Source organism: Carcharhinus amblyrhynchos, chromosome 12 (genome assembly GCF_965287045.1).
Source record: "Carcharhinus amblyrhynchos chromosome 12, sCarAmb.v2.hapA, whole genome shotgun sequence".
NCBI lineage: Eukaryota > Metazoa > Chordata > Chondrichthyes > Carcharhiniformes > Carcharhinidae > Carcharhinus > Carcharhinus amblyrhynchos.
Window position 1 is genome coordinate 7,025,149 of NC_137335.1, and position 25,277 is coordinate 7,050,425.

General features: G+C 39.4%; 1 protein-coding gene across 2 annotated transcripts; it reads left to right on the forward strand.

Annotated features, from left to right (window-relative positions):
- The first annotated feature begins 26 nt into the window (after positions 1-26).
- mkks (MKKS centrosomal shuttling protein) lies at positions 27-23,574 on the forward strand. 2 transcript variants are annotated; one of them, XM_080200019.1, is made up of 5 exons: positions 27-1,018; positions 8,611-8,792; positions 13,781-13,891; positions 17,829-17,974; positions 22,198-23,574. In XM_080200019.1, the coding sequence occupies exons 1-5, from the start codon at positions 31-33 to the stop codon at positions 22,298-22,300; spliced, it is 1,530 nt and encodes a 509-aa protein (XP_080056145.1). In that variant the 5' UTR covers positions 27-30; the 3' UTR covers positions 22,301-23,574. The 2 variants fall into 2 exon arrangements, with proteins under 2 accessions (XP_080056145.1, XP_080056142.1); XM_080200016.1 differs by lacking the exon at positions 22,198-23,574 and having other exon boundaries at positions 17,829-18,595.
- Positions 23,575-25,277: the final 1,703 nt, after the last annotated feature.

Genomic DNA, 25,277 nt, shown 5'->3' on the forward strand with positions numbered 1-25,277 from the left:
TCTGTCTTTGAAATCTTCCACTCTACCTGAATGATGTCCTGCATTGTACCTAAGGTGGCATCTTTATGCAGCTCTGGACACTTAAATAGTGATGTACTTTGTCAGGCTCTGTCCACTTTTAGAGGAATTGTGGAGTCCTGTTATGGTCCATTTGGTCGACTAAAACTAATTCACAATGCTGTGGGAGGCTATGTTATAACCACGTCCCAGTCTTCTGCGCTTTTGGGTAATCTTTCTGTGTCCCATCCTGTGATGAAGCTAATAATAGCTTCCGTGTTGAACCATGTTTCTCGATTTAATGATTCTGGACTGTTTACAGCAATCCTATGCTGTAATATGGCTGAAAATGCAAAACGACTTAATGTACCCTGCAGTCACATTGTCAAAATTTATAAACACCTTCTGAATATTTGCATCGACTACCTAACATCCGAGGAATGTAGCTGCAGAATACAAATAGATTTTAGTAACTGCAAGACTTTGCTTTCGCTCGTTCATACAGTGATAAATAAGCCTACTTGTATGTTGACTACAAAAGAAGCTGACTACATCAGTTCCTTAGTGTTAAAGGCATTCTTTTATATAATTCCATCTGTGATTGGAGATAACATTTCCTTGGGAAAAATGCTGATTGTTCCCATTGAGGGACAATGTGTTACAGACTCCTGTGTGCTTTCTGGGATCCTTATAGAAATATTTGCATCTCAATCAACAACAATTGATATCACAAAGTTGACATTTGGTTGCATTAAGATAGCTGTTTTTGTTGTATCCATGTCTGGAGATGTTGTTGACAGTGGGAACGGGACCTGGGAGGTGGCATCAGGTTTTAGCCCAGAAGATGAATCACTTGCACAACTGCTGAAGGTGGGAAGACAGCTAGTTTGTGACCAAGTTCACCTTGTGCTGTGCCAGAAAGTGATCCACCCAATTCTAAAACAGTATCTCCGTGAGCAACAGGTGATGGTGGAAGATAGGCTTGGAATTGCCCTCATGGAGCCTCTCATTCAATTGACAGGTCAGTATGTTAATGACTAACAATGTACACTTCTACTAGCATCTCTGATACTGATGTATTGTGTGATGTTTGTCAATAGGATACTCTTAGGATGAAAGTGTGCAAAATGTTCTTCATGCGTAGGCCCATTGTTTGCCATCTTTTTGAACTCCCTAAGATTGGTGGGGGAAGAGGTCATCTTGTATCTCAAATAACAATCTTTGCTTTGCCTCAGTTATTCATAGTAAACATTCCTTAAAACCACATGCTGCTAACTGAATTGTGCAACTTATTTAGTTACAATACGCGGTCCAAAAGCTATTTCCTTTGTGCATATAACTGAATGTTCTTTTGGCCATCAGATTAATTGCCTGCGGGTTAGTTTCCCATTCTACCTAGCAGCAATCAATATCTGCATCCAGTTGACTCATAAGACATCAAAAGATAAAGTACAATGGCAACATCAACCAAGGACTGAATCTTTTCAGTATTTGCTGGGTCTATTCTATAAAAAAACTAGTGCTTTATCACAGGATAATAGTCATCAAGGTTGTCAGTGCAGTCTCTTGCATGATAAATTCTCAGTGTCACCCATGCTGGCAAGAGGAGGTGCCAAGTTGACACGAAAAAAATTGAGAGCTAATCCCATTGCTCCTGCACAACTCCTAACACCCAATGACCAGCAGAGAGACTTGGGGGCAAGTCATCCACCTGCAATCCTTTTTGAGGAAGTGCAGAATGGAGGATCTCAATAATGGAAAAATATGTAAAGAAAGAAATACAAACTATAAAAAATAGTCAAAATATATGAAAAGGACAAGCAACTCCCAATCCAGAAATGCTAATGTTTTATTGGAGCAAGTATTGCTGTTTTCAATGGAGATGCTGATTTGGATAAGTCTCATATGGTGCAGTAACGCCAAGGGATTTCCATTTATAAATAGCTAAAATATCATAAAATGAGTCATTTAGAGAAATTTTATGCAACGGCTGCAGAATTAATATTGATGTTGATGTTAATATTGATCAAAATAATAGTTGGAAATAAAATTTATGTTAGACTAGTCAGGGCTCAACATTGATCTGAAGCTGGATCTCAAAAGAATCCATTCTTGATCCCTACTTCTTCCATGTGCTTCTCTTTATCTGAAGGCAAGGTCAGGTTCAACAAAACAGCAGCAGCTGACTTCAAATGTAAGCCAATGGTCTTAAGTATCAGATGGAGAAATCCTGTGCTTCAGAAATCTAGCAAAACAAAATCTGTTCACACAAGCCAAATGAGTAGAATAATAATTTTACTCTGTGTTGCATGTTCTCGACTACAGTGATTTCCAGAGTGTTGACTTCAGATTGCAACAAACTCATTTGGTAAAGGAATCAATTTCTAATGTAATCCCTAATAATAAAGATGGAATGTTCTTAAACATTGTTAAGAACGCATTAATGGTATATTGCATAGAAGGGATGTGTTCCTCCAATAAAATGTGAATAAATTGTGGAACTGGAGCATGAAATTGAAAATATATTTGGAGTTAAATTACATTACTGACACCGTCTAGAAATTCTGGCCTTTCCTACATCCAATCAGGCAATGACAATGGATGCAGAAAGTGTGAGATTTGCAATTCCATATGATAAAAATAAAATATGTTAGTGGAAATTTCACTCTAGCATTCCAATGGCTGACTGAATTTGTTCTCTTGGTAGCTCTTGACAGCATTGCAAAAGTCTATTGTTCAATCCCGGGGAAAGAAAGGTATTTTCTAATCTCCATTAGCCCTTTTACATTTATGAAGGTGTATTTATATAGAATCTTTCACATCCTTTGAACATACCAAAGTACTTACAACCACCAGTGAATTAGAATTGAAGCCAGCTGCCATTTTGCACTTAAACAGCAGTGAAATATACAATTAGCTAATCAGATTTTGCTAGTTTGGCAGGAGATAATTTTTGACTTTACGTTGCAGGATCTTTTATTTCCTCCTGAACAGGTGAATGGGATTGTAGTTTAATATATTTGCAAAATATTGTGAATGCTGGAAATTTGAAATTAAAACAAAGTGCTGGCAAAATTCTGAAGAGGAACGGAAGCTTTGTCAGAAGCTTTGGTCTCGAAACGTCAGCTCTTTTCTCTCCTTACAGATGCTGTCAGACCTGCTGAGATTTTCCAGCATTTTCTCTTTTGAGGGGAGAGGAACAGAGTTAATGTTTAGAGTCGAATATGACTTCTTTGCAACCAAAGGGAGTGTGGTGGATTTTGTACTGTTGAAAAGGGTGAGGGGGAGGGAGAACAAAAGGGTGGATCTGGGACAGGGACAGGACAGAAGTGATTAAGTAGCAAAGATGCTGTGGAACAAAAGGCAAAGGAAGTGGCAATAGTCAGAAAGAAACCATTGGTCCAGGGCCGGTATTAATGGCAGAATAATGCATAGCTGTGTCTGAAAGCAAAAAATATAAAAACAAGAAACAGACTGGGACTTAGAAACTAATCAGTCAAAACGGAGAATAGAATTTATGGTGTGAGGTTGTTGAACTCAATGCTGAGTCTGTAATGCTTTAAAGTGTTTAATCAGAAGATGTTCCTCAAGCTTGCGGTGAGCATTCTTCCTTCAGTTTAGCATCTTATCTGAAAGATTATTGCGCTGCCTCAGAACTGCACTTAAATTTGGCTTTCAACTGTCTGTGGAAACAGCTTATCACCATTTAACCTACAGTCCCACTAATTTTGAAGACTTTTATTCAGTCATGCCTTAAATTTCTCATGCACTGTTTCCATTGCTGTCTATTCTTATGATAATGGGCTGCCCAAAACTGTGCAACATACTCCAGCCCAGCTTGACTAAGTTCTTGGAGAACATTTTCATTTTTTTTATGTCTCTACAAAACTAAGAATTCTGTTTGTCACTTTATGATCTTTTCTACTTTCATTGCCATCTTGATTAACCTGTGTATTTGCATACCAGTGTGTTTCTGCCCTCTACCCAATTTAAATGCTTACCATTTGGGATGTAGGGTGGGATTTTCCAGCCCTTCCTGTTGGCACAATCTTCCAGTCCCACCAAAGGTGACCCCTGAGGCCTTATGGGTGAACCACGCAAAATGCCTTAGACATCAGCGGGACCAGAAGATCCTGCCAATGTCCCTTGGCGAGCTGCCCTTCCCGCCACTGGAAGATACGCCATAGGGGTGAGGGATGGGCTGGTGGAAAATCCCACCTGTAACCATTTTTCCTCCTGCTGTCAAAATTTCTTCACACTTTCGTGTAGTCCATCTGCCATCTATCTGTCCAGCAGTAGCTTATTCAATACCCTCTTTCCCAATTTGCATTAATCAGCAGATTTTGGTATCTCCCCAATTCCTAAGTTTTTATTGGTGTGTGTAATAGGCCAAGCCAGATTCTTGTAGAGCACCTTGCCATATGGTGCTTTATGCTGTGCATCCACACCCACTAGAGACTGAGTTAAAATCTATATCCATAGAGAACTTTTAAAGTTGAAATCAGTATTGACTGGATTCAAACCAAAGCCCTAAATATGAAGTAACAAAGTGTTAACCCATTATCTCGTAAAATTCAACAGATGTAAATAACTCAGTGGGCTTGTTATGAGAGACTAGAGTTGCACTTGTAGTTCATCAAAATCCTACAATTCTATTGCAATACTAAACTCCTTTCTGCATGACATACCCTAGTTATTCTTAATATTTTGTGCTAATGTACCTTTATGACTTAAATTTCAAATGGAGTGTTTTTATTCAAGGTTCAAGGAGCTTTACTATCTGACTCCTTTAGAAACCGCTGAGCAAAGTTAATAAAGCCACGGTATTTTGTGACAAGCGGGGAACATATTTGAACGTTGTAGTTTTCAGTAGCTTAAGTTATTCATGCCATAGTAGCACCATAAAATTTTACTGAGGCAGCCCATGAAACAAGCTTCTGTTACTGAATAATTATTTGGAGGCTAATGGAGGGTTGGCAGTTTACTGTACCTTTTTATTTAGAGCCTGTGAATGGTTGCACACTGTAATTTACAGATGTTGCATGTGTGAATGAGTTCTTCAGGTTTTTCTCACGAGCATATGCAAATTAAGTGGTCTGTGTATTGCTGGTTATTTTTAATTTATTTTTGCAAATTGAAATTTTGTGGTTTTGTAATTGACATAGGAAATGATAATTGGCGTGGATGCGTGAGTATAGCTTTCAATTAATATTTCTGCAATTCAGAGCTCAGTCAACTTGTTTACAATGCTTTTCCACTTCAATAATATGGTGCAAAGACAAGTTGTACTGAAAAGTCATAAAAATAATATTTTTAAAACTGTTCCTGAACAGCTATCAATGAAAGAACTTGGTACTGTGTCCCGAACTCTACACCTCGCCCATCCTGGAATCAGCGCTTGCCAAGGTTCCCAGAACGGAAATCTTTGTTAGCCTCAGGAGGGATTTTCAGATCTTGCTCAAGCGAGGCTGTAACTTCCTGGTGTCTTTAGTGTAACAACAAGTGCAGATCGCAATCTTCAAATGCCTAAAAAAAATTTCAAATCATCACGTTGAAACAGTGGTTAGCACTGCTGCCTCACAGCGCCAGGGACGTGAGTTCAACCCTGGCCTCAGGTAACTGTGGAGTTTGCACATTCTCCCTGTGTCTGTGTGGGTTTCCTCTGGGTGCTCCGGTTTCTTCCCACACTCCAAAGATGTGTGGGTTATGTTGATTGACGATGTTAAATTGCCCCTTAGTGTCTGGGATTAGCGGGGTAAATACGTGGATTTCTAGGGATAGGGCCTGGGTGGGATTGTTGTGGGTGCAGGCTGGATGGACTGAATGGTCTCCTTCTGCACTGCAGGAATTCTATTATGATTGTGTCTTTTTAGATTAATATGCCATCTCCAGTCTTCTAAAATCAAATCTTTTTAACTTGCTTAGTCTGGGTTTTGGCATTGATTCACTATCAGATAGTGTATATTGTTAACGAAAAATATATTTGGCTGGCAATAGTTCATACTTTCACACACTGAAGGTATAAGATACTTCCAAACAGAAACAACATGTTTAGCCCATCACCCCCACAGTTTTATTCTCAATTATTATCACAGCAACTGGTTTGTATTAACACTGGTTTTACTGATTTCAAAAGAAATACTATTTCATTCAGCTAAATCAATATAATATTGATAGTGTCAGGAATCAATCAACAGCACCTCAATACCTAACCTTGATGCACTTTGAAAATAGTAGAACACAGAACTGCCAGGTTACCTAGCCAAAGCTGGTTTTGAAGTGGTTCCATTAGAGGAAGAGAAAATGAGCGGTTGGGTTAATCAACACTGCCCCCTACACGACTCTGTGGCTGGTTCAAAGCCTAGAATTTCAACTCCCCCATCCACTTTAGCAGCATGGACAACCAGGGAAGACAAACTTACATGTCCACAATACTGCCATCAGGAAAAGAACGTAGCAGAAATTACATGGAGCTGGCACATGTATGCCAGTCTCCTGTGATCTGAACTAAATACCACAGTGCTATCACTGTCCATGTAAGCATAAAATATTGCACTCTGCAATATGTTAATCAACCATAAACACATTCACATGGCATGGTTTTTTAAAGGATCCTGTTAGACAAATAAAGTGGATTTAAAGGAGATCACCTTTGAAAATAACTCTCTTCCATTAAAAAAAATCAAAATACGTTACAAAAACAGCCACTTATGTAGTTTTGATGTAGCATTTTGAACAATTGGATAATTAACATCTTCGTAAATCACAGAGTGTAGCAAAAATAAATAAATGGATTGTGTGAGCTTAAGGAAACAATAATAACCAGTTGCATTTATAGAGGTACTAAAGTAGTCAAATGTACCAAATTGTTTCACAGAGCTATAATCAAAATGGACATTGAGCTGATCAAGGAGACATTAGCACGGTGGCACAGTGGTTAGCACAGCTGCCTCACAGCACCAGGAACCTGGATTCAATTCTGGCCTAGGGTGACTGTGAAGTTTGCATGTTCTCCCCATATCTGCAAGGGTTTCCTCCAGCTTCTCTGGTTTCCTCCCACATTCCAAAGGTGTGCAGGTTATGTGAATTGGCCATGTTAAATTGCTCCTTAGTATTCCAAGATGTAAAGTTTATTTATTAGTCACAATTAGGCTTACATTAACAGTGCAATGAAGTTACTGTGAAAATCTCCTACTCGCCATACTCCACCTGTTTGTGTACACTGAGGGAGAATTTAGCATGGCCAATACACCTAACCAGCGTGTCTTTCGGACTGTGGGAGGAAACCGGAGCACCTGGGGGAAACCCACACAGACACAGGGAGAACATGCAAACTCCACACAGACAGTTACCCAAGCCAGGAATTGAACCTGGGTCCCTGGCACTGTGTAGGTTACATGGATTAGCCATGATAAATGCACGGGGTTACAGGGATAGAATGGGATCATGTTCCTCAGTCAGAAAGTTACTGCAGACACGATGGGCCAAATGGACTCCTGCTGCACTGTAGGGATTCTATGAAATTGCCTCAGATCAATTTGATACATTTGACTAGACCTATGAGGCCTTCATGACGACACTAAATAAGTTTGCAGGTGTCACACATCACTGAGCCTTGCTAAACGATCCAGTACCCACACATTTTGCATGCTTATAATATTGTTTGTCTGATATTTATCTGCCAAGTCTGCACGTGTTAAATAATAACAAGTAAGATATATGAAATCTAACCTCGATGAGGGAAAATGGGATGCATGCATGAGCACTGAGGCACAAATATAGCAGACCAGATTCTATAATGTCACAATTACTATTTTCCAAATAGAATATTGGGCAGAATTGTACAAGGTTTATCAATCCGCTCTAAGTCAATGGGTTTGGACAGCCCGCCCCACCACGATGACATCTTAAAACTCTACCCGATATATTATTTCACATCGTCTCACATCTATCGTGAAGTTCTACATTTTTTATGCTAAATGTTAGAACATTTTTGCCTGGAATTTCTATGAATTCCCCAATCTGCCACTGTCATTTCTCTGACAATGGAAAGAAATCCTGCAGAAATGATGTCCATTTACTTTTGTACACTTAATTTTGCCCATTTTGGTTTAGGGTGGATGTGAAATAGCTTTGAACAAATTACAAAACTTAAAAAGGTTTTTCCTCAATAAATATTCCAATTATTTTTACCTTCCAAACCTATCCACTGAATAGCAACGGTTGATAGAGAGCTGGCACAGGTACGAAAGGCCGAATGGCCTCATTCTGTGCTATATGATTCTATGTTTGGATGCACGGTAACATTATCAATAAGAATTAGATTGCTTGAATTATTTAATAAAGGTTTAGCTTAATAGCACACTTGTACTGACAAATTGCTCACTTATCTCCATTGTTTGACTGTAGTTTATCACGTGTAATAGCTGAACATGTTCCATTAGCTAATGTTTGCTCAGTGTTTAATTGATACATTGCAAGATCTGAAATATTAATTTGTGATGGATTATTGTTAAATTTCTCCACATACTGTATGATGTTCAATTTGTGGATCTTTCTATTTCTTTATGCTGTCTACAATGTTGTAATATCTGGCCATTTTGACTTTGCTAGGTGCACAATCCATTAGTTCATATTATCATTCCATTCCCCCTGACTGCTATGGCAATGTTAAGAACCTGTCTGTGGTGAAGTTTGGTTCCAAGCGATTTCTGCATCTGATCCCACATGAGAACAAACCTGTGTGTACTTTGGTCCTATGCAATCGAACTGAAGCTGGAGTGAATGAATTGAAGGTAGGCCAAGTGATCCCCATGCCAGAATTATATTGTTTTCTTAGTTGATGTTTCATCCCCTTTGGTCTAGATCAGTGATTTTTCATTACCTACCAGCAAGCAGCAGCTATTATGAAACTTGTAAATGGCAAGTGGATCAGAAAGCTGAAAAAATCCAGCTTTGTTGATTTTCTTCACTGTGTAAAGAAGTTAGCTGCTAAGAATATCTCCAAAGGTTGGACTGAAATGGCAGCAATAGATGAAGCAGGATTATAAACAAAAAAGTGGGAAACTTGGAATCATCAGTATTAAAATTATCGCCAGCAGAAAAACTTCAAATCTTCATTGTATTTCATTGCTGGAAAGTCCTTTGGGATGTTCTGTAGTCATGAAATGTGATATATCAATCCAAATCCTTTTGTTATCTCCTGACAGAGCATCTAAGTCAAGGTTGCACTCTCCTGATAATAATTGTTGAAGCATTGGAAGACATTGCCTTTGAAAACCAACGTACAACTTATGTAACACTGCTGTATAATCCTCTGGGTTATTTTTCAACCACTATCGCCTCATTTAGTTCCATGTTGCCCATGGTGATGTATCTGTTTCTGCTTGTGGATCAGTGCTCGATGAAGTTTAATAGTTGAATTCTTCAGTTAACACTTTAACATTTAAAAACGATTTAGTGACAAATCCTAAATTGTAAATTTGTGCAATATGCTTGAAGATACCTCTGTTTTCCTAAAGTCATGACTGGTATGTCAAATGTACTGCTCTGAATCACAACATTGAATGATGTGGATTCAGGCAAAGATTTCACCAAGGCTCATAAAACCATTGATTGGAAGAATGCCAGGACATTGCTGAAACAATGAGTTCAAGCAGGACTGCTAGGTCTACAGTTGTTCCAGTCATTTACTTCCTTGTCCCATTAAAAATCATCCAAACATCAAAAGGGACTGCTCAGAATCACCGTACTGACTCCCGACTGCTTCAAGTCCCCTATCACTGACACCTTTGGTTAAATAGAATGCACTTCAAAGCAGGATCACTCTTTGCCACATGGAAGTGTGAGATATTGCATGAGCTATACTAAAGGAGCAAGATTAGAGTCATAGAGTCATGGCGGTTTACAGCATGGCAACAGCCCTTCAGCTCAACTTGTCCATGCAGCTCTTTTTTTTAAACCCCTAAGCTAGTCCCAATTGCCTGCATTTGGCCCATGTTCCTCTATACCCATTTTACCCATGTAACTGTCTAAATGCTTTTTAAAATACAAAATTGTACCCGCCTCTACTACTACCTCTGGCAGCTTGTTCCAGACACTCATCACCCTGTGTGAAGATATTGCCCCTCTGGACACTTTTGTATCTCTCCTCTCTTACCTTAAACCTATGCCCTCTTGTTTTCGACTCCCCTACCTTTGGGAAAAGGTATTGACTTTCTAGCTGATCTATGCCCCTCATTATTTTATAGACCCCTCAAGGCTGATCATCCCTTAGCCTTCTACACACTACAAGTTCTTCAAAGTTATAGTCTATCAAGCCTCTCCTTATAACTCAAACCATCAAATCCCAGTAGCATCCTAGTAAATGTCTTCTGCACTCTTTCTAGTTTAATAATACCCTTTCTATTAATAAGGTGACCGCAACTGTACGCAGTATTCCAAGTGTCTTGTACAACTTCAACAAGACGCCCCAACTCCTGTATTCAGTGTTCTGACTAATGAAACCAAGCATGCCGAATGATTTTTTCACCACTCTCTCCACCTGCACCTCCACTTTCAAGGAGCTATGAACCAGTGCCCCGAGATCTCTTTGTTCTGGAACTCTCCCCAGTGCCCTACCATTAACTGAGTAAGTCCTGCCCTGGTTCAGTCTACCAAAATGCATCACCTTGCATTTATCTAAATTAAACTCCATCTACCATTCGTCAGCCCACTGGCCCAATTGATCAAGATCCCACTGCAATTGGAGATAACCTTCTTCGCTATCCACTATGCCACCAATCTTGGTGTCATCTGCAAACTTCTAACTAAGACTTTTATATTCTCATCCAAATCATTAATATAAATGACAAGTAAAAGTGGACCCAGCAGTGATACCTGAGGCACATCGCTGGTCACAGATCTTCAGTTTGAAAAACAACCGTGGACAATCACCCTTTTTCTTCTGTCATCAAGCCAATTTTGTATCCATTTAGCTACCTCACCCTGGATCCCATGAGATTTAACCTTTTGCAACAACCCACCATGCAGTACCTTGTCAAAAGCACTGGTTAATTACTGAAATAATTTAGCTAGTGACAGATTTCTTTGGGTTAATATTCTTTTCTACCCTGCACCACCAGTTTACAATTGATAGCATTGTCACTGAATCCTGCTACTTGCCTCAAACAAAAACAGAAAATGCTGGAAAATCTCAGCAGGTCTGACAGCATCTTTGGGGAGAGAATAGAGCCAATGTTTCGAGTCTAGATGACCCTTCGTCCAAAATGTTGGCTCTATTCCCTCCCCACAGTTGCTGTCAGACCTTCTGAGATTTTCCAACATTTCCTGAATTGTTTTGTTAATAATAGCAAAACAATCTGAATTTTGTTTCCGATTTCAGCATCCGCAGTATTTTGCTTTTATCTTTTTATTTGCCTATTGGGTGAATTACAAATGAAAATGATCAGGATCCCATCAGAGACCCAAAGTTCCCATGATTTAACTTGTTAACTATGAAAAGAAACACAATCTTCCTCTGTATATTGGGGAATTTTGAATTTTGAACTGTATATTTTAGTAAATGTGAGGGGATTAATATTGACCCTTTGAGAAGGAGCCTTGTGATTCTAAAAAAAATTTGAAACATGGACAAATTTTAGAAGATTATGATTGTAAGAAATTTCTCTTGAGTGAAAATTATCAATATAATTTTTAATTCTCCTATTGGAGGTTACTCAGTAGGAATTCAAGATTCACAAAACGGGTTCTGGAAAATTAGGTAATTTGTTGTTCCTTGTATGCCTTTATAGTTAATTCTCTCACAAACCTATATGGCCCTTTAGAATCTATGGCATCCTGTGAAATTAAGCTTCTTGGTTTTCAAAAGCCATTTGATAAAGAGTCTGAACAGAAGTAAGGATTTGTGGATTTAGTGGATGAAAAACTGGTTAGACAACAGGAAACTCAGGGTAATTATAAATGTGTATTATTTGAGCTGGGAGATGTCCAGTGGACAAAGCCACAGACCCAGTCATTAGATCTCTACTTTTCACCCGAGTACAAATGAGCTAGATTAGAGGATTAGAAGCAGAATTTCCTAAATTTGCTGATGGCACAGAAAAGCGTGGAATGCAGAATGCTTAGCAGAGTCAGATATTTAAAGGGATCCAGAAGCACTCATTAATGGGCTAATAATAAGCAAATGGAGTTTAACAGTCATTATCGTAAGGGCGCTTTTGGCAGAAAAAATAACCAGCATTGCAAATTGCGTTGTAATAACTTTCATGATGTTGGAAGAGTAAAAGAAGCTGAAATTCCTTGCCGATTATTACTGTAAAAGCTATCTACAACATGAACATTAGAGCATATTACCAAAGTCAGATAGTTCCAAGGAAATGTACAAAGATAGCGCTTAAATCATGTATTCAGTATCAGTCACAAGATCGCCAAAGAAGCATTGATCCATCAGAAAGGAGCAGAAAGACACAATGATATTTTGGATCATTGAACTATGAAGGCAAGATAAGAGGACAAAGATTATTGATTTTCAGGCAAGTATTGAGGATTTTTTTTAAGAAGTGCAGACTGAGGATTTTTTTCAAAGATGTGCAGATGATGTAAACAGTTTTGTTTAATTCATCTAGGATTGCAGGATTAGAAAGTTATTTTCACATTATGCAGCTTTTGCCAAACTGGAATTGGAGAAAACATTTCCCTTATGTGGCAACGTTAACTTGTGGAATAAACTATCACCTAATTCAGGGAACACCAGTTGGGGAGGTTCATTCTCAAAGGAAACTTGAAATTATAGTTTGGAAAGCTGCAGAGAGATTTAATCTACACAATCTTGAATACTTTAATTTTTTTTTAATAGCTCACTCATAAACACATTTATGTCCCAAGTATTCTATTTCATTTACTCTGTGTTGCAGACACAAGAAAATAATTGCTTTGCTTCAGTATAATGAACCTTGCATTTTTGTTTCTTCATGAAGTGAAGTCTGTGAAGGATGCGACTGTTGTGACTCGGTTGCCTTCTGTAGCTGCCTTGTAAGAATTTGGGGGGATTATTGTTTGTAAGATATCTAATCTGTCACATTTATACACTAAGTATTTTTTCTTCCCCAGAGCTTTATGGCAAATCTAAAATGTTCTAATTGCAGTGATATCATGGTTCCCAGAATTCACTCACAGAAGAAAGCCAGTTGCCACCTTGTGGTGGTAAAATACGCTATTAAGATAATACAACACACAGTTAAGAACATTTGGGAGAGAATTCTGATCTGCCAGCTTCTTGCAGGCTCTTTGTTTTCTCTGCATCTAACTACTTGGAAACTTGAAGTTAATTCATTGGGATTTCATACAACTGAGAAAGGTATTCGTTTACCACACAGCAGCAGCACAGTTTAACGAGAAACTTTGAAATTAAAATATTTTTAAAAAATACAAGCATTGCTTTAAACCTTACTGGCGTTAGAGTAATGGCTTTACGGTTATAAAATCAGAGAGAAACGACAGATGGAGCAGGTTACAGCACTCAGTTCAAAATCTCCTCATGTTGCTCCACAGCAATATTTCTGCTCAAGGTGTGTGTTTAGGGTACTTTATTTTTTTCCACACATTCACAGCCCTTTAGGTTAGAAAATACTCATGGCAAATAATGTTTGAATTGTTAACTGCAAGTGTAATTTAAATTATCCACTCCTTCAAACATGCACATCTGAATGAGACAGCTATGTCAGAATTTTCCAGACAAATCTATATGCATTCTTTGCTAATTTTATCTCCCTGTATGTTGCAGCTTGTCTGTCAGTCTGCAGAATGTGTGATGCGACTTGTTATCAAAGAGCCTTTGGCTGTACTAGGAGGAGGTTGTACTGAAACACATCTCGCTGCTTATGTTGGATATAAGGTTTGTTCTTTATTTACACAGAAATAGAAAATAGGAGCAGGATTAGGACAAATGGGCCATCGGACCTGTTCTGCCATTCAATTTGATCATGGCTGATCCTCTATCTCAATGCCATACTTCCGTTCTGTCTCCACATCCCTTGACATCTTCAGTGCCTAGAAATCTATCCATTTCTCTCTTAAGTATATTCAGCAGCCTGGCCTCCACGGCCTGCTGTGGTAGAGAATTACACAGGTAAACCACCCTCTGAGCAAAGAGATTTCTCCTCAGTCCTAAACGGTCTACCGTGTATCTTGAGCCATGTGACACCTTGTTTTACACCCTCCAGCCGGGGGAGACATCATCCCTGCATCCAATCTGTCTTGCCCTGTCAGAAATTTATATGTTTCAATGAGATCCCTTTTCATTTTTTCTTAACTTAAATAAATACAGACCTAATCAACCCAATCTCTCCTCAAACAACAATGCTGAAACCCAGGAATCAGTCTGGTGAACCTTCGCTGTCCTCCAAAACTGCACACAATACTCCAAGTATGGTCCCATCAAGGCCCTGTACATCTGTAGGAAGACATCCTTGCTCTTGTACTTAAGTCCTGTTGCAATGAGTGTCAACATACCATTTGCCTTCCTGCTTGCCGTATCTGTACTGTGTGCAGTATGAGTACTGTGTGCAGTTTTGGGCGCCGTACTTACGCAAGGATATTTTGGCCTTGGAGGGAGTGCAGAGGAGGTTTACTAGGCTGATGCCGGAGTAGAGGGGGTTGAGCTATGAGGAGAAGCTGAATAAATTAGGCTTGTACTCGTTAGAGTTTAGAAGAATGAGGGGAGATCTCATTGAGACGTATAAGATGATGAATGGGATGGATAGGATAGAGGTGGAGAGACTCTTCCTGCTCAGAAAGGATAGTAGGACTAGGGGGCACAGCCTCAAGATAAAGGGGGGGCGGTTTAGAACGGAGTTGAGGAGGAACTTCTTCACTCAGGGTGGTGAATCTCTGGAATTCTCTGCCCGTTGAAGTGGTGGAGGCTACCTTGCTAAATATTTTTAAGACGTGGGTTGATGGGTTTTTGATAAGAGAGGGGATTAAGGGTTATGGGGAGAGGGCGGGAATGTGGAACTGAGCCAAGACAGATCAGCCATGATCTTATTGAATGGCGGGGCAGGCTCGAAGGGCTAGTTGGCCTACTCCTGCTCCTATTTCTTATGTTATGTATCTGCATGTTTGCTTTCATTGACTGGCGTACAAGGACACCCATGTCCCTTTGTACATCAACATTTCCCCATCTATCACAATTTAAACAATACTCTTGCCATTCTGTTTTTCCTACTGAAGTGGATAATTTCACACTTATCTACATTATTCTGTATTTGCCATATTTTTATTCACTTAATTTGTCAAAATCACCTTGGGGCCTCTTTACTTTCTCCTCACCACTCATAATTCTACCTAGTTTTGTGTCATCTGCTTTGAAATGTTATGTTTGTTTTCGTCATCCAAATTGTTGAACTATATTGTGAATTGCTGGGGCCCAAGCACTGATCCCCGTGGTAACAGTGCCAGTATATTATCCCCAATCCAATGTGCTTTAAGTTTGAACACTAACATCTTTTGTGGGACTCTATCAAAACTTTCTGAAAAACCAAATACACAACATCTACTTGTTCTCCCTTATCTATTCGACTAGTTTCATCCTAAAAAAAATTTCCAGTGGGTTTGGCAGAACTTTGAAAATAACTTTTTTTGTTACTACTAATGCATAGGTGATTTATTATAATTTTAAGAACTTGTACTAAATGATGTAAGGAATAGTTTTTATCCCCTCATGATATAAAATGTCATACTTAATGGCTGGGGAAGAAAACATGTCTATTTATTGTGCTCATTTTTCCCCCATTATAAATTCCTGGGTCCACGTTTAAAATGAAATCTGCTTACACAACCTTGTAATTATACTTTCCTATCAATGGTGGCACTGTGGCACCTCTGTTTTTCCAGCTCCCAGCTCTTTAATCCGTCCTGTGGAACAGTCCTAGTGCCACCTGGAAGGTTATGATTCTGTGACCCAGTTATTGTAGATATTGTTGTTTAGCTAAAAAATAACATGAAGCCAAAGTATAATTAAAAATGTTTGAACGGCGGTATTTCTTTAAAATCAACACTAGAATATACTTGCCTGCCTTCCTCTTTGCTTCACCTTATGACTACATTTGGTGTTGACATCTCACCTGCAACACTATGAGAAATGGACTAATTTATCAACAATTTAAAGCAAGAAAAGACCTCTGGAACCAGAGGTACTGCATCTGTAGGGAGTGCCATAAACACAAAATTACAGGACGATCAAGCTCCACCAAATACTAATGATAGCCTAAACAAGACCTTCACAAAATCATGGCATTTGGCACCCATCCACTCCTATCAAATGCAACCTCTCCTGTGTCCCTTTTCTCCATTCCCTTGCGCCATCTCTTCCTCTCACCTTCTCCTCCTGTCCTACCTCTGCCATGTACTTCCCTTTTTCCTTCTCACATCACCTCCATTCAATCTTTCTTGTTCCATTCCTACCTCAATGGAGCTTACTGCCCTTCCTCCACCTTGCTCTGACTCTCCAAGCTGTTCCTTTCTCTCTCCCAAATGTTTCTCTCTCCTATCCTCTCCTCTCACCAACAATTCTTCTCTTGTTCTTCCTCCACCTCGCATTCTTTCTTCTTTTCCCATCTTTGTCTCATTCCCAGTTTTCTACTCCTCCTCCCCCTTCAGGGGAGGGTCTTCTAAGAGGGTGCTAGCAACCATGGACTTCCATTCGATTGGTTCATCATTATGCTTGGGAAGGCACTGGAGTGGTTTGCTGCTGCCTTCTGCAGTATAGCTGACCAAGAAGCTCTCCCACTCTTACCGACTACTGTCAGGGATATTGGAAGGATTTACTGGTTGGTAACTAACCTCTTTGGCCGCGTGCTGAATATCCCTTCTATGGCCATCAAGTCCTGAAGTGGGACATGATCCCAGACCTTCTGGCCCAGAGGTAGGGTTGCTACCACTACAATCCAAGCCCTAGGCTAGCATTGTACTACTCCCTTTAATCTTGAAATGGAAACATAAGGCCTTGAGTCCATCTGCGAGAACAGTTGTGTGTATGAGTGTTTGCCTGTGGATTTAAAATATACCTTAAGTAATGGAAAAATTGCTTGTCTCACAATTGTAATGCTTTAATGTGGCTATCATTGCATATCAAATGTGTAAAGCAGTCTGGATGTCAGTATGTTCCATAACACCTGCCACCAAGGGAAAAATAAAGGAAAACATTGTCAAAAAGAGACATGAACTCAATTCAAAAATAACAAAGAGAGAGCAGTTGCAAAGAAAATAATTTGATAATGATGGTTCAGACAAAGCATTCAAACTTGCCTCACAGAGTTGGACATCATCTACACCCTTTAATTAAACTTCCTCACAATTATTTTACCTGATCTATCTCTGTACAGTTACAGATAATAAAAAATATGAACAAGAATTGCTCAAAACCAGATTTGAAAACTAAATTATTTTCATTTGACCTGTTTATTGCACAAATCTCTCTACTTATTTAATTCAGACAGAACTGGTTTAGATTGTTTTGTTGAATTTTTGCCTTGATTTATGATAAAATTCAAAAAGCATATTATAAGCAACGTAATGGAAGCAGTGTGATATCTTCACCCAGATTTTCATAAGTTGAAAATATGGAGGTTTGATTTGTGCACTGGCACAGTTTGGTCCAATAGAAGTTGTGTGCGTGTATGCAATAATACATATTAGAGTATGGTGAAATCAAGTCAGTTTTCAGTAGCTGAAAAATTGCATTTTTGAAGATGTTGGTGATTTTTGCACTGTAAATGGTAAGCGAGGTTATTAGACTACTGTGGAATGTTTTCTAAGCTGAACTCTTTTTGCAGAGCCACAGTGTGACTAACAATGAGCTAGCAAAGCTGGGCTGCTCTCAATCCGAGTTCAGAATTGTTGCTGACTGTTTCTGCCACTCACTGGAGCACACTGCCTCTTCACTGGAACATGATGGTGCTGAGAACTTCGTTGACACTAGGTACGGCCATCGTTGGTCAGCTCTGCCCAACACACCTCTACACACTGACTGGTCAGAGGCACTTTCTAGCTGTGCTTGTGGTTTGTACACAACACGTCAGGATCTGAGCTGGACTGTTCTAGGTAGCAGGACAGCAAACAGTAGCCTTGAGATGCCCCTCAAGAAACCTGGTGAATGTTTCTCAGATCGATTAGCATTAGACTCCTATTCTGTGAAACTTAATGCTTTGCAAGTAGCAGTAGAAACAGCAAATTTAGTCATTGATTTACAATATGTTATTCAGGACCGGAATTAAACTCACTAAATTCAATTCCAACATGAGAGCTATAAATCTAACTTCCCACCTAGTGTTACAGCAATATTTAGCAATACTTGCTGTGATGCTTAGAAAAGTTCTCAAAAGTTTTCGATAAATATTAATTTGAGCTAAAATCACCTGCGTGTCTTTATTGAGCTTATTTCATGTAATATATTTTTCCAGGCAATTTGGATCACAAAGTTCAGAACTTGGGTGTCATGGTTGTGCTGTATGTTAATGTATTAATTCTCTATGTTAAAGTACTACCTTGCATTATCACAAAGTGGGAAGATATTTGATTCCTTCTCCACTGAATGATACAGGGCACATAATATTTTCCCATTCATTTGAGGGCAAGTATAACTCCATCCCTAAAACAATATAGCTGAGCCAAATCTGCTACTTTATTTTGTGACATGTGAGATGTTGCATCGTATTAATTCTAGTTAAATAGATCTATTGTGCATATTAAAAACAAACTCAACTTAGATTTACATAGATTTTAATTTAAGGTACTGTAGCAGCCTCACTTTTAATTTAAAACCTCCTATAGCCTAACATTGAAAATAAAATCCTCATTACTGAAAGTTTTAATTTGTGAAGAAAAGGTAGAAGAGGGCACATATTCTGAATTTGATTTCTGATGAATAGAACATTGCTGATAGAGGAGTGGTATTTAGTGTGGAAGAAGGTGTGGGTGCAGACATTTGGGAAAGTTGAAGTTTATGTTGGATAGGAACTTAGAAAATTGGCGAAGAGAGCATTGGGATGGCACAGTGGTTAGCACTGTTGCCTCACAGCGTCAGGGGCCCAGGTTCGATTCCCAGCTTGGGTAACTATCTCTGCAGAGCCTGCACATTTTCCCCATCTCTGCGTGGATTTACTCCAGGTGCTCTGGTTTCCTCCCACTGTCTGAAAAACGCGCTGGTTAGGTGCATTTGGCCATACTAAATTTCTCCCTCAGTGTACCCGAACAGGCGCTGCAGTGTGGCAACTAAAGGATTTTCACAGTAACTTCATTACAGTGTTAATGTAAGCCGACTTGTGACACTAATAAATAAACTTAAAAACTTAAACTTAGATACAGAAGGCTTGAAGTGACAAGGGCTGAGTTGAGATTTTCAGCAACAGTGATAGTAAGATGGGGTAAAAGATGGAAATAGGCAGTTTTAATACTTGGGATTTGAAGTTAACACAGTGTCAAGTTGAATCATCAGGATTCGCCTGAGTGAGCAGCTCAAGTGGAAAAGAGATGGGACCAGGGAGTAAAGGTCAGAGACATTTTGCAAGAACTAAACAGATTGGTTTCATTTCTGGCAAAGTGAAGCTGATGTGTTGTTTATATTGGAGAAAATTTTATTCATCTGTCACTTGATGTTGAATGAACATGTAGATCCACAGTGTATATTTAAAAGTCGCACAGTGGTGATCATCGACTCAAATTCCTTGAAATGTTTGGATGAGATGTAGTCCACTAATCTTGCACACAAATATATGAACAATGTATTGAAAAACCTGGCTTAGCTGAGAATCAGTAACTTTATTTAAGCTTTCATTAAGTTTACAAATATAAATATGTGATAAGCCAGTTTCGTTCATAAATGTAAAATCTCCTGATTGAAGCTTGATGAGTGAGACCTGATTAATAGCAGAAATATTTGTTCATTGGTTAATTGTGTTACAATAAAAGTTAGCTAATGGTTAAGCAATTGGTCATTTGTGACTTTGACAGGAATATGTGCATATCTTCATATCTAATTTCTATTAAAAAAATGGACAGTCCTCAAAAGGAAAACATGTTCTGAGGTCTCCTATGAGCATAAGATGACTCAGACATTTCCTTGGATGGGATGACTACTCTGTGAGTGTATACACATGCTTAAAATCAAAAAAGGGAACATGTGTTCCTTTCATCTATTGCTGACCACTGTTATTTCACCTGAAAGATAGGGTAGTGTTTTGTACTTAAAACATATCCATTTCTGAAAAGATTGCTATGGGAGGAAAACTCGGCAGGTAAACAAGAGACTTGTAATTATGAACAAGTGACTTAATGCCTTGTTATGCACAATTGCAGGAAAATGTTAAGACTTGTTCTGCTGCCGAAACATGTGAAATACAGGTTTATTCTGGAAGCCTTAGCAATGTTAGAAGAAAGAAAGAGAGTATGCATTTATATAGTGCCTTTCATGACCTCAGGATATTTCCAAATGCTTCATGACCAATGCAGCATCTTGGAAATATTGATGTAAGGGAAATGGGGTAGCCAGTTTGCACCCAGCCAGGTCCCACAAGCAGCAATGAAATGAATGACCAGATAATCTGCTTTACTGACCAGTGTTCTATTATAATACAACTGGATCAAATTAAATTTCTGAATTCATTCACTGTATTTCTCAGCCAAATCTGTTGAAAGAGCTGAAGGCTATATGAGTTCATTGGCAAGATAAAAGATTTGATTTGATTTAATATTGGCACATGCATTAATATACAGTGAAAAGTATTGTTTCTTGTGTGCGATACAGACAAAGCATACCGTACATAGAGAAGGAAAGAAGAGTGAGCAGAACATGGTATTACAGTCATAGCTATGATTGTAGCTCTGCATGGGACAGATTGCTACAATTGGGATATTATTTGCTGAAACTGCTTCTGGTATAATTGGGTATAGGATGAGAGCAGCCTGTCTGCTATCACTATTAATCAATGAAAAGGCGTATGGTGTACTGGCCTTCATTAATCGAGGGATTGAGTTTAGGAGTCGGGAGGTAATGCTGCAACTTTATAAGACCCTTGTCAGACCCCATTTGGAGTACTGTGTGCAATTCTGGTCGCCTCACTACAGGAAGGATGTGGAGGCTATTGAGAGGGTGCAGAGGAGATTTACAAGGATGTTGTCTGGATTGGGAGGCATGCCTTATGAAGATAGGTTGAGGGAGCTAGGTCTCTTCTCCCTGGAGAGACGAAAGATGAGAGGTGACCTGATAGAGGTTTATAAAACGTTGAAAGGAATAGATAGGGTGGATTCTCGGAGGCTATTTCCCAAGGCTGAAATGGTCGCTACGAGAGGACACAGGTTAAAGGTGCTGGGAAGCAAGTACAGAGGAGATGTTAGGGGTAAGTTTTTCACTCAGAGGGTGGTGAGTGAGTGGAATCAGCTGCCATCAGTGAGGTAGAGGCGAACTCACTGGGGTCTTTTAAAAGACTTCTGGATGAGTACATGGGATTTAATGGCATTGGGAGTTACAGATAATTCTATGGCTTGGTAGGTATGGATGTGATCGGTGCAACTTGTGGGCCGAAGGGCCTGTTTGTGCTGTAGTGTTCTATGTTCTATGTTAAAAGAGAGAATCCATGATGAAATACACACTAGATGAAGTACAGAAAAGTGTCAAAGTAGAAAGTTAATTGGTCGAGGTAGTGACATTCACAAACTAATTGGTTGGTGGCTGGAACAGCAGAAGATCCATTGATATTAATGGATAGAATGAATGAAGTGGTGAAAGCTCACAAACTGAAAATGAATATAAAAATGACGAAAGTTACAAAGATTTGAAGAAATATTTGGGGGAAAGCTGAAGTTGAGATAAATTGTCAACAACTGGAATGGGTATCACAATTTAAGTATTTAGGAATCATCTTGTTAGATGGCTACTGTCAGAAAGAACTCTGTGCTGGAATAACAACAGCAAAGCATGCGTTCTCCAAACAATTGCTCAGCATAGGAATGTATGGTGATCTTAAGAAAATGATAGTCAAGATTGCACCTGAAGTGTTCCGCTGGATGGAGCTGAAAGCCGACCTCTAAAAGTTCTGGAAAAGGGTGGAGTGGCTCAGTTGGAGAGAATAGCTTAGTTTATTTATTCTTGTCACAAGTAGGCTTACATTAACACTGCAATGAAGTTACTGTGAAATTCCCCTATAGCTTGAATACAAGAACAACGAAGACATTCAGGCTGATGGAGGAGGAATGCCCATTAATGAATATCATCAAGAAAAGGCAACAAGATTGCTTGGCCATATCATAAGGTAGAAACCCAATTTTCTATCAGCAAATGGCTTTGTTTACAGAGTGAGCTGAAATCTTAGAATAAGTTTCTAAAAAACTCACGTGAATCTCAAGATGGCCAAACATTTATATAACTATACCTGACAGATGAGGTAACCCACTGTGGGGATTTAAGGGAAACACAACAGAAGGTAATTTCCACACTCAGAAAGGACAATAAGCTTAAATGAGTGTGAGTTCCCATCTCCTCAACTACTCAATGTCATTCAGACATAATCAGACAATTCAGGTGGGTGAGGACCAACACATTAAATTTAGTCACTTTGGTTAATGTATCTCCAGATGAGAAGGGAGAGCCGAACAGACCATCTTAATCAAATGAGCTTGTTATGACTGTGCTTAGTAACTGGTTAGTCTGTGCAGGAAGGTCATGTGTTTGCAGGCTAGCCCTTTGTGTAAAAGGACAACAGTTTTCAAGGTCAGTGTGCAAAAAGGTGTGAATGAGTTGCAGGAAAAAGAAGTGGTCCTCTCACTGCCTCCAGCCATTCTGTAAGCTTGTGCCTTGCCTGTTTTCTGATGAATCAAACTGTAGGAGAGGAGAGGGAGGGAAATGAGCAGTGCCCTCATTGTAGACTGGCTGTCTCTGCATATACATAAAATAGTCGGCACAGTCAAAGGGGATGTTTCACCATAATCTACCAAAAGGACACAGCTGAATGTCCTTGCTAACAGCACCGAAACTGTAATAATGCATTATGAAGTGACCATTGTCTGAACAGACCTTCCATCCATCTACCACTAAAGATTATAATATTATCAGTGGGACACTATTAAACAACTATTGTCTTGGGCCTATCTCTATGTAAATAATTTACCAGTATGCATGGCTAGAAACAATTATCTTTACTAGACATTGTGCCCTAGACTGTACACAATTGAGCAGAGTAGATTGAAGAAGCCTTAGGAATTCTTCCATTCTCCTTATTGATAAGAAGGAATAGAGGATCCATCACTCGCGAATGCTGTGTCCAAATATCTTTTTAGCTCCGACAAAACATGACAGACAGCGTCTTTATCATGAACCAAGCAGCTACTAACTCCAAAAGAAGAGACAGAGATTACCCGTTCGCATTTTAAATAGTCTCGATGCAGAACCCAGAAAGATCACCCATCCCAACCTAAAACTGTCCAAGTTATCAACCTGTATATGATTGACACATTTTTGGGACCCACCCTTCCTCTTTGTAACTAAGTTGTGTGTGTGAATCTCTTGAATGTATGTGTGAGTATTGGTTGGAGCATTTCTCTTTTTATTTTTAAGTATAATAAATGCTATCTTCTGAGAAAACCTGTCTTTGTGTGTGTCTTTTACAGTTGTTGAATTGATAAGTAAATTACTTTTAATAAATGCCTGTTAACTGAGTCATGGAAAGAGAAAGGAACCATTTGCTCATTTCTCACTTGGCCGTATCACATGAGAATATGCTGAAGGATTTGAATGAAAGAAGATCATAGAATCATAGAATCCCGACAATGCAGAAGGAGGCCATCCGACCACAATCCCACCCATTCCCATAACCCCAATATTTATCTTGCTAATTCCCCTGATATTGTGAGGCAATTTTGCATGGCCAATCAATCTAACTTGCACATCTTTGGACTGTGGGAGGAAACTGGAGTACCCGGAGGAAACCCACGCAGACACGAGGAGAATGTGCAAACTCCACACAGGCAGTGACCCACGGTCAGTATTGAACCTGGGTCCCTGGTGCTGTGAGGCAGCAGTACTAACCACTGTGCCACCATGCCGCCCAAATGAGAGGAATGCAGACCGGGGAAAAAGTGAGTGATGAATTTAAACAACTTGAAATTGAAAATGCGAGGCTGATGAGCAACTGAAGAGGAAAGTGCAAGACAAGGAGCAATGGACATTCAACAAGTGTGATTTTTCTCTCTCTCTCTCTTTAGCTTGATATAGAAAATACAATTATGAACATTAAGCCACAAAGAAAATGGCTAGGATGAGATTCCTCTTGTAGGATCCTACAGTGCAGAAGGAGGCCCTACACCAACAACAATCCCACCCAGGCCCTATCTCCATAACCCATGTATTTACCCTAGCTAGTCCCCCTGACACTAAGGAACAATTCAGCATGGCCAATCCACCTAACACGCACACCTTTGGATTGTGGGAGGAAACTGGAGCATTTGGAGGAAACCCATGCAGACAAGGGGAGAATGTGCAAACTCTACACAGACCGTGACCCAAGGCAGGAATCAAATCCAGGTCCCTGGTGCTGTGAGACAGTAGTGCTACACTACTCAGTGGGACACTGAGCTGCTCCTAGGTGAAAATGCTGCTGGTGAAAATTGTATTGAACTAATGTTAATTTGTCTGGTCAGATTTTGAACCAGATTCAACATTGAGGGGCAATTTTTTTCACACAGTGGGTGGTGAGTGTCTGGAACAAGCTGCCAGAGATAGTAGCAGAGGCGGGTAAAATTTTGTCTTAAAAAGCATTTAGACAGTTACATGGGTAAGATGGGCATGAACCAAATGCAGGCAATTGGGACTAGTGTGCTGGTTAAAAAAAAGGGCAGCATGGACAAGTTAGGCTTGCATTAGTTAGAAAAAGAATAATTTTTCTAAGATTTGATGACATGGCTAATTGATGTGCCAATTGATGAACCAATTGGAATGCAGCTCCAGTACTACTTGTAATGATGCTATAGCGGTTATTTAATAAGCTCCGATCTACCAAGTACTGTCTGGTGCAGATGGCCCTATTGATTAGATCAGCTGCAAATTGTAAGCCATTGAGCCCTGTGTTGGCGGCTGTCCTGATTTTTGCATCAAAATATTGCAGCCTGTGTTAAAATGATTGTTTGTGAGTGTGTTGTTTGGCATGGGTTGCTTAACAACTTCAGAATTAACGTCCACTGAATCCTGTCAGGGGAGGGTCGATGATCAGGCAAGCTGATCTCTCTGGCTAGGG